Here is a 10,817-nt window from a genome sequence, read left to right on the forward strand (position 1 = left end):
TAAAATAGCCATGAGGAGATTTATAGTTTTTAAGGGTAATCAAACACAAACAAAACTGACTAATAACAGTAGCATTATAAAACTTCTTGACATGTAGCAGACATGCATGGATGAGAAGTGATTACAAAAATGTAAATAACTCATAGCATAAACTGAAAAGTCTTACAACTTAAGTCTTGGTGACAAGTGAGGCATGATAATGACTTTTGCTAAACCATGAAGCAATCAGTGAAGGACTGTAAGGTGACAGACGATGCTACTATCAAAACTTACTCTGGTGATGATATGAGGATCGATGGCAAGAAGGATGATGAAAGGTGCTGAATTGTCCGTGAAAAGGGTGTGGACAGCATCAAGAACAGAGAGAACCTTCTCTTGCTCACAGCTGTCAAGACCATCCACCACCACAACTAGACGTGTCTGCTGGGATGTGAACGCATCCAAGCACTTCACCTAACATGTTAGAAATAAAGTTACAGGTTTGTCAACACAGTGACTTGATAAAGCTAGATATGAAATCATCTGAAAAGAAAATAATAGTGATGAAATTTGCAATAACTCCAACTACTCAAGACAAAATAATTCACATTTACTCATAAATCTGCAAAGTTATCTTTAAGGTTAAATAAGTAGCTTCTGTGACTCACTTCTTGTATGACCTTAACAAAATGCAAATAATAATATCAATAATATGAAGTCTTCAAAATTTATATGATAATGTGTGGAATTATGTACCATATGACTCTGCTTACTTCACGTTAAAAGACACCATAAAAACACCCTAAGAACCACAAAAATATATTTTTCTTTAAAAAGTACCCAAGAGTTATGAATGATAAGCTACATTGTCAAACTGGACAAGTGATGCTAAAAAAAAAAGGGATTATGATAATAAACTAACAATTGTATTGCCTCAATTATTCATGGATGGATTCTTCATGGCAAGATGTAATAATCTGAGCCAGGACTTTGATATTACAGAATAACCAGCCCTTAGCTCATCTTAGTGAATACCACTCTTTACCTTTGTTTCACAGTTAGCATGAGATTACATTCTGAAATCGGAGTAGAAAAATTCTTATTCAGAAATGGGCTAAACAGATACAAGAACTTTCCCTTTACAATTTCATCACAAATATACTTATCAAACATAATGGTGCAATACTATCTCATCACCACCCTGAACACAAATAATATAAAGCTGATCTCATCTCAATCACCATACACATCATTAATATATATATATATATATATATATATATATATATATATATATATATATATATATATATATTCTAGAATCAGAAAAGTATACAAACTGCACTTCAAAAACTCTCGACTGCTTAACTTATACCATTTACAGGTTGAAAACTAAATGTGTGCAACAATCAACAAATCAAGCTAGAGGAATGGCATATCAGTAATTTCTAAGTAACTGTGCTGTAGTCTGGCAATAAGAGATACTTATCTCATTAATCATAAGCAGATTTTTTTGCTTACCATATCCACCATAAGGTCGACCTCACTCTTGAGTGTTAGTAAGTAACCCTCGGCCTTAATAGTATCAAGCTTTGCCACAGCACGGAGGAGATGTCGCCGGTGGGAGAACATAAGGGAGACCACCATACGAGCCAGGGTGTGTAGATTAGCAACCACTACCACAGCTACCAGCACACCCAAAGTAATTAGCAGAGGGTTCATTAACTGTCCATGATACGGCCGTCTAGTGGGGAGATAAAATAATAAACACAAATACATGTGTATTCTATACTGTTTTCTTTTAAAGTTTCACTTCCAGTCTTTTTACATTCTCTATTATAGAGTCATATGAAAGTTAATTTCAATGTATGATACTCTAACAGGAACTACATGTTACTCGATATAAAGAAATGGTATGATAAAAGTTACCGATGGTAAAAATTCTTATAAAAAAAGATTTAAAGTTAGCTTTAAGAAAAAGACTTTAGAAAATCACGTTGTACGTCTATGAAAAAAAAAAAACTTGAAGATACTTACATGTCAATATACTCGATTTCTTCACTTGATTCTCCACTGACATCATCATCCTCATCATTTTTATCATCATCATCATCACTTTTTGAGTTGTCTATAGCTTGCAAGGACATTTCTTCCTCTTCCTCATTAAAAGGAGTTTCAGCATGGAACCCAAAGAGCCCCGCTATTACTCCAACTATCAGCAGACAGATAAGTGTGACGAAGAAGATGACGATGTAAGGAATACCACAAAGGCGACGGTACTTCCATGGGGAGGATGAGACCTCTGTGTTAAAAGCATATAGAGTTGATTATCTTTGCATTTTCTAGTTCAAAGCATTTGAATCTTGCTATCAGAATGAACATTCAGTGTGCTAACTTATCTTTTACTACAGCAATCAAGTGGAGTAATAATTAATAAGACTCACGAGCTTTAGGTCGGAAGGCTCTGTAGAACCTAGTCGCAAACATGCCATACTCTCGCTCTACCATGTCGAAGAGAGAACCCAGCATTTGTACCACTGAATTCTCCCCTGCGGCTGTGCTGCTGGGTTTTGCACCTTCAGCGAAGATAAACCTTTATAAAAGAATAATCATCAATAAAGCATGCAATGACAGGAGGGAAATAATCAAATGTTAGTTCATTATCCTATCTATAAAGTTGTAGGTTCGACGACTGTGGAATCAAGGACCTTCAAAGCATGCAATGACAGGAGGGAAATAATCAAATGTTAGTTCATTATCCTATCTATAAAGTTGTAGGTTCGACGACTGTGGAATCAAGGACCTTCATAAAGGCCTTATTGTTAATGAAACAAAAAGATGAATATAGGGAAGTAATGAGATCCTGAATCATCTAATTTATTAGTGATATGCTACTCATATCTTATCTCATAAGTGCAATACTTGAACGTGTGTGTCTAATGTGCCACATTTAACCATTCAGCGAGGAAGACAACACACACTGATCTCCTTACTTAATATTCTCATCCGCACACTCCATTTCACTATCCTTTAACATCACTTTTGGTGTCACTTCATTTTCATCTTCAATCTTACTCACTTTCTGTCGTTATTAGTGTCCATTATTTCCATACACAACATCCACTAAAACTTTAAAAACAATATGCACACATCACATGAGCATACACACACAATGTAACAAAAATGATACATAGCAAGGAAAAAGATATCTTTTTTTCTATTTACCAAGCATGATTATATCTATCCTAAACCTAATAATACTGCTTAATCTTTTTTGAATAACTCACTTGAGAGGCCGAGCTTGCACTCCATCTTTCCATTCCTTCCACTGTGCTCCTGGTGGTGAGCAGAATATGACTTGTAAGACCAGCTTGAAGGCTGCCATATGCTTTTCCAGTGATACACTCCATCTGTACCACATATGCAAATCATACCTGGGTGATGATATATCCAAAGTTAGCAAGTCAGCCAAGTGCGGCTGTAAACATCACAAAGGGATTCATACTAATGCATGCAGTTATGCTTCGTAACTCAGATGAAGATCTGATAAGTGTAAAATAATATTAAGAGCTAAATAAAAATGGCAAAGTTAAAGGGAAAAGTTCGAGAAAAAATCCTATCATGAAAACGAAAGTCTCGGAGCATAAAAATGTAGAGATCTATCAGTTGTTTCCTTAACTCTCCATGTCATCAACAAGCCTTTTAAACTTTTGTGAACTGCCAACATGCACTGCCTTGTGTGTGTGTGTGTGTGTGTGTGTGGATTTCTTCATACCTGTTTACCGCCTCCTGCATAAGTGAAGTAACAACAGAAACAGTCGAAGAAATGGCTTCACTTACTACTTTTGTAATCCGCTACCATTTTTACCCAAATCAGTCTGGGGATCATTTCTTTACACTCAAACACTCCCACAATTACTCCTTAGCAAAAATGCTACCCCTTCCTTGGCTCTCGCCCTCACAATTGTAACCCCTGACTTTACACCTAGGATATTTCCAAACGACTCAAAGCTAGAACATCCATAAATCCATATATCTCCCTTTTTTTTTATCCTCCTCGAGACTTCCACACACGTTCAGATACCCCGGCCTGAGCCTTTTCGCTTGGTTTCTTCTGTTCCAGCTTTTAGAAAGTGCCTCTTTTGTTCACCTTCCATGACACGCCAGGAAGGTGGTCTCCCAGTAATGCAGGAGGGCAAACAATTATATATGCATTTACATACGTATCTCCACCATGTACACAGTACATTATACCCCAAGAATCGAACCCCGCATCATCTGTGGCAGCCACTTTAAACCCAAAGTCACGGAGACCTAGCATTTTACAGGTTAGGCTACTTGCCTCTCGATATTGTCAGGGTTTATATATATATATATATATATATATATATATATATATATATATATATATATATATATATATATATATATATATATATATAAACTTGTATACCCACTTCTCTGCCAAAATAACAGTAAAAGCAACTTACCTCCTGGAGCCATGCCAAATTGCAACAAGGATAAGAGTACAAAAGAGGAAGACTCCGCCCCCCGTAGCGAGACCCACCACCCAGGAAAATGTGGGCACAGCGATGATGAGTCCTAGCAACAGTGACAGATGAACCACCAGCAGCAGTACTAGTGGCGAGAACTGAAACAATGGCTCTACCCACTGACGGGCAAAACTCCCCATCTCCTCTGTTGGAGAAATTTAGTCTTTGTTTACTTACACGTTGAATGTTTTACCAATGTAAAAAAAGAATATTCCCATATATCATCAGTTATACTTATCCAAATGGTTTACTCTTCAGGGCACCAATTAAACTTCAGGCCTGTTAAATACGAATAATTCTGATGATTTGAGAGTGGAATAATGAAACCTTACTAACTAGTACAGTTTAGCACGAAAATAAAAGACTTCATTGTAAGCTGCTTACCCTTAAGTTTTCGAATGAGGAAAGACTTGCCAGAACCCCACTTAGCGTAAAGTCCAACAGATATGGGCATGGAAAGAGATGGCTCGCTGAGGATATCAGCCATTGAGGATGAGTACAGATCATACCCTAACATGTTTTCATTATCTTCATTAGTATTAAGACGACCTGAGGAGCAAAGACGAGGGAAACATGAACAGCACACACATCCTCACAGCATTTCCAGAAGTCTACTTACATAAATTTTTTGTGCAATAATCCAATCACAACTGTTTCATTGTCTTGCACTTCAAATACATAAATATTCCACATAAATGTAAGTAAACATATTCACCTATGTATCAGAGTGGCAAGGAAACAACATAAATGAGACGTATCCACCCACAATCATGCATGTTAATATTTTTTTCTCCTATGAAACCTTAAGTAAGAAATCGTAATACGAAACTTACGTGCTCCGAAAATTTGTCCAAGGATGGTCTTCTGGTTTGATAGATCAATGTTGTATGGAGTTTCGCCGGCTCGGTTTGGACGGTAAAGCAATTGACTATTTTTAGGATTTCTCAACAGGATTTCTACTATTCTCTGTAATAAATCACATAAAAAGTCAACAATCACAAATAACGCCAAGTCGAAAATGTTGAGAGTATTATCCACGGAAAAATCATATATTCCATTACTAGGAAATCCAACTAGGTGCAATATACAACGAAATGTCAATGCAAAGCTCCAAGAAGACTAGTTCCCTACATTACATAAAGTTTATAAACATAGTGCTACATACCTTTGAACGGCCCCTCATGGCAATATGTAAGGCAGTGTCTCCTTTTTTATCTATTACTGACACCCGAGCCTTCTTGTCTACTAACAGTTGTACCACCTCTGAATTCTTGTTTCTAACCGCCCTCAGAAGGCACGTATCTCCGTCTTTAGTGGTATGTTCCAGGTCTGGATTTGCACTTAAGAGCACCTGCCAAATACGGTTTAGAGTCAAAACAAATTCCGGTTTGAGTAATACCTTACATCAATATTACACAGCTTCTATTCATAAAGACCTAACGGTAATTTCACAATTACAACAGACGTAATATAAGTCTATCAAGTGTCCATTCATATAATTTCTTGGGACCATGGAATATCTCAAGAAATATGACACACCTGTTACAGCTACCGCGTGACCTTATGACGATGTGACGACATACCTTTACGACTGCCGTGTGACCTTTTTCGACTGCCCAGTATAATGCTGTTTTTTTCTCCCTGCCGACCATATCTACATCACAGTACTTCTTGAGCAGCGCTTCGACTACGGCTCGGTGACCGCCCCTCGCAGCATATATTAGATTAGTGTCCCTGTTGCGGTCCTGTGGATCAAGGGGGAAGGGACATATTTACGAAACCACCTTTCTTCTAGTGGTAAACTTTATCTCATTATATGTAATAGCTTACCATATATAATATCTAAGATATATCGGTTATAGGTAACTAAGCTCCCTTTTGAAAATACACGTCACTGTCAACAGTATACATGAGAATCATGCGGACATGAAAAGTATGGCTGGAAGGATGGAGTGTCATACCTGCATGTTAACATACGCTCCACCACTGAGGAGGGCATTAGCGATCTCGGTGTAGCCTTCTTTACAGGCTATGGTGAGCGCCGTGCCTCCATCTTTGTCCAAGGCGTTGAGGTTGGGTCGATGCTCCAACAGCAGATGCACAAGGTCCACAAAGTTACCACGCGTCGCCATCAGTAGTGGCGTCCAAGAGTACTGAAATAAAGAACGAGTCATCGCCATAATAATAATGATGATGATGATAATAATAATAATAATAATAATAATAATAATAATAATAATAATAATAATGATAATAATAATAATAAAGAAAAAATAGAATCTTGATGGTTACCAGTGATTCCCAGTTCTTATCTAGGTTTCAGTTTGAAGCGAACAATAGCCGGTACTTACTGTATAACACTTGTGTTTCCATTAAACTTGAGCATTTTTAATTGTATTTCTACCATAGTCAATGTACACAACACACTGGGACTGCTGGAAAAAAAAATTACCCAGCACTTAATACAAAGCATTACGTCTAAGGAAGACGAATGTATAGCTAAAATCACCACTGGGAATTGGAGGCTCACCATGCCAGAAGCGTCAACATTGGCCCCGTGCTGTAGGAGGGCCTCGGCGATCTCGTAGTATCCTTTCCGACACGCCCAGATGAGTGGCGTCGTCCCAAACTTGTCGCCAATGTTGACCTTAGCACCGTGCTCCAGAAGGTCGTGGACAATCTCCGTGTGGCCCCGGCCCGCCGCCCACACCAGCGAGGTCATGTGATGCTGACCCTGGGTGTTGGGGTCGGCGCCGCGTGCCAAGAGCACCTTTGCCAGGGCGGTGTGGCCCTTGTAGCACGCCCACATGAGTGCCGTCCACCCGCCCTGAAGAATTGTAGAAGATACGTGGATACAAGTAATTCACACTGTGATTCCATGCTTGCGATCAATTCACATTATGGTTTACTACATTATATCACCTGAGGATCTACATTAATTCTTTTTTAGACTGTGCTTTGCTTGCCGTGTAGACTATGTTATACTATGCTTGCCTAGATAAGGTTTGTATCCTAACTTAGCCAAGAAAAACAATGGGGATGACGTGTATATATATATATATATATATATATATATATATATATATATATATATAGGGGAAATAATAATATGCCTCACCATGTCCTTGTGATGTATGTTGGCGCCATGGTCAAGTAGTGTTGCCAGCGTCTCCCCATGACCCTCCTTGGCCGCTGTGATGACCGGAGACCACTGGTCCTGGAACCATAGCCATACGGGTTAAACTCCATTAAATGCTTACAAATCCATTTAATTAAACAAAAAAAAATAATCCTAATTAGAGCTTAGTTTTAAGTGCTAATAATGAGCAAAAATATATAATTGGTACTTATCAAGTCCAGGAAAGTGATCACTTACATTGTCCTCAGCATTGACGTCCGCCCCATGGAGGATTAACTCATTGCAGAAGTCTGGTTTGCCCTTACTGGCGGCGAAGATGAGGGCGGTGGCGCCATTCTCGTCCCTGTCATCGATGACCACGGAGCGCGAGGCTAGGAAGGCTTGCAGGCCAGTGAGGTTGTCCTCCGAGATGTAAGACTCCAAGGACTTGAAGCTCAGCGACACCATCTGGTCCGACTGCAGGGGAAGAAAACAAACAGGGACCAGGTGTAAGTATGAAGTTCACGGAAGTTATGAAGCCTTCTGGTAGAGAAAACAAGATGCGGTGCACTTTTTTTTTGTTTTATCTTTTTATTGAAATGCCAGAAAAAATATACAAAAAAAAGCAGGTGCAAAAATGGACAAGTGTGAAAAATATGATGACAAAACTTGCTTAACATGTAACTTATGATAAAAAATTGTTTTAGCGCACTAGACACTCGTACGCCTAAATTTAGAGCCAAGTTTATGAAGAATGCACTGTACAATGTAGATAAAATCTAAATGCGATGCTTCATTAAACAGGAAACACATACATACATATATATATATATATATATATATATATATATATATATATATATATATATATATATATACATACATTTATATATAAACCCCTTGCCAATGTTTACATCCAACGCATCCCAAACTGATGAGCGCGCATCCTGTAGGGCAAAACGTAACGCTATAACATTTGCGTTTTATCACTGCTTCACTGAGTCGTACGTAGTTCGTCCGGTGTTACAAAACTTATTATCGCTTGTCTTACAAAAAAAAAAAAAAATGAAAAAAAATCCTTGTTCCTCAGCTGTAGGATGTACGAAATAGAACTGGAAAATATAAATCTTTGCTATTCTAACGAATGCTGAGAGGAAATGCTCCAAACAAAAGAAGGCTTGTTGCTTGGATAAATGCCATCAAAGCATAAAGAATGGAAAACATCATCCCAAGAAGAGATATATCGAACACTTAATTGTAGAAACTATGTCATTTCACGGGAAACTTCATTCTTTCACTAGCTAAGATATTCTTTTCATTACTACCATCCTAGTTTTCTTCTCTGATCATACAAGGTACTCCAAGATTATCACATGAGTTTGATAATCAGTTTCAAGATACTGCTTGTACAGGTACCTTTTTGTTTTGTTTTCGCTTTTCATCATCCGTATTTTATAACAGTTGTTGGATCAAAGAGACTTGTTGGGGGTTCTAGAAGACAATCAAGATGATTTTCAGCGTCACTGTCTGTGACTGACCCTGACCTTGATAATCACCAACAGCTAGACCAGTCAGCACGGCTGCATTCTGGTATGAGAGTTCTTCAAGTCTTAATGCAAGATGAATACAAGATATTACTTGACTTTTCTGTGCAGGCAAGCTTGTCTTCTGTGGCTTAAGCAATTCATTGCACTTTCTTCGTTGAACTTTAGTAAATATTTTCTTAAAAGTGATAATATTCATCATTTATCATAATTCACAGGCGAACTGCAACTACTGTATCTTATTAAAGAACAAACATATAAAATAGTACAGTTTATACTACAAACTTATAAATTTACTAATACAGTTCTATTTACGAATCTCGCTTTTTTTTTGAATGACAAGAAAACAATTATTAAACTGTCCGTTATTTTGGAAAAGGAACCATATCAAAAATCAGTTAATTCTATGAAATATTCTTACGCGTATGATTCACTTCATATCAAAATCTTTGCTTTCAAATAAAAGTAAGGCCCAATTCTCCCTTCAGAACAAATCATCAACGAAGTAGTCTTATATATAAGCCTCCAGCGATCAGCATGTTTTCACAGATGTCATTGTGCGTACAATACTACGTATCAATAAGATATTCCGTTACACCCTTCCATGATGTAAGGCTACTGTGACATATCACAAGATGTATCACCATCAGATCAGGCAATTCTTGTTCGAGGCCAAAATATTCTGATGTTATCCGTGAGTTTCTTCGTCGACGCGAAAGTTTTCACAACGAGACTCCACAGACAACATTCGTATACACCGTACGTTTTACCTCACAGGGTGCGTGCGCATAGTGTCTGCATCCATGATTTACGTAACACGGCAAGGGGTCATAAAGTCTATAGATCAAAATAACCTGTATACCCAACATAATTATAACAGCATTAACCAGTCGCTACTGAAAACAATAATTTCCTTACATTTCAAACAGTAGCGCTACAATGCTATCAACGGGGAAAACAGTACAGCGAGTGGCTGAAGCTCAACAGATGCCATTTTGTATCCCCACAAAGTGCGCTCTCTGGAGAAGCAAGATGACACAGGTTTACCTTCAGCCAACCGCTGCTGTTCATCCATCCAGTCAGCAACAGATAAGTGGATGCAACGTATTTAACAAGTTTACCGAGCAACAGAAGGTTTGGGAAACTACAGAAGCAACTAGGATTATTTCGCTTTAATGTTCTCTTCATCTGCAGTACGTTTCATTGATCTACAGGGGTGTTACCGGACTCCAACTACAAGTGGTTTTACACGAGCGGTGAGAAGTCAATATACGGAGAGGGGCAAGGTCTCGCTAAAGGCCCCTCTCGCTCTGGACGAGCCCGTCACTTCCCTTACTCTGTGCGAGGCGCAGCGTCGCGTCAACGGGGCAGGAATTCCATACAAGAGGCGCTGGAATTTTATGATAATCATGGGTCTACTGGATTTTGGTACGCTGTGACTGGCAGTGTGGTGTGGTAGTTTCTCATAATTGGCGCGGTGTGGTGTGGTAGTTTCTCCCAACTGGCGCAGTGTGGTGTGGTAGTTTCACCTAACTGGCGCGGTGTGGTGTGGTAGTTTCTCCTAACTGGCGCAATGTGGTGTGGCAGTTTCTCATAAAGGCACTGGTGAATTGTAGCACTACC

At 38.6% G+C, this 10,817-nt stretch overlaps 1 protein-coding gene across 15 annotated transcripts in view; it reads right to left on the reverse strand.

Moving 5' to 3' along the window:
• Arms (Ankyrin repeat-rich membrane spanning) overlaps positions 1-10,817 on the reverse strand; it is a 640,646-nt gene that overhangs the window by 71,803 nt on the left and 558,026 nt on the right. For all 15 annotated transcript variants that reach the window (XM_071694089.1, XM_071694090.1, XM_071694085.1 and 12 more), the window contains 14 exons: positions 7,909-8,127; positions 7,651-7,749; positions 7,063-7,359; positions 6,494-6,685; positions 6,116-6,277; positions 5,698-5,883; positions 5,366-5,498; positions 4,917-5,081; positions 4,470-4,677; positions 3,267-3,413; positions 2,424-2,572; positions 2,017-2,281; positions 1,501-1,723; positions 274-453 (listed from right to left, as the gene is read on the reverse strand). In XM_071694089.1, the coding sequence (XP_071550190.1) occupies positions 274-453; positions 1,501-1,723; positions 2,017-2,281; positions 2,424-2,572; positions 3,267-3,413; positions 4,470-4,677; positions 4,917-5,081; positions 5,366-5,498; positions 5,698-5,883; positions 6,116-6,277; positions 6,494-6,685; positions 7,063-7,359; positions 7,651-7,749; positions 7,909-8,127 (2,625 nt within the window). The remainder of the gene's footprint in view (positions 1-273; positions 454-1,500; positions 1,724-2,016; positions 2,282-2,423; positions 2,573-3,266; positions 3,414-4,469; positions 4,678-4,916; positions 5,082-5,365; positions 5,499-5,697; positions 5,884-6,115; positions 6,278-6,493; positions 6,686-7,062; positions 7,360-7,650; positions 7,750-7,908; positions 8,128-10,817) is intronic.

Source organism: Panulirus ornatus, chromosome 56 (assembly GCF_036320965.1).
Source record: "Panulirus ornatus isolate Po-2019 chromosome 56, ASM3632096v1, whole genome shotgun sequence".
NCBI classification, from domain to species: Eukaryota; Metazoa; Arthropoda; class Malacostraca; order Decapoda; family Palinuridae; genus Panulirus; species Panulirus ornatus.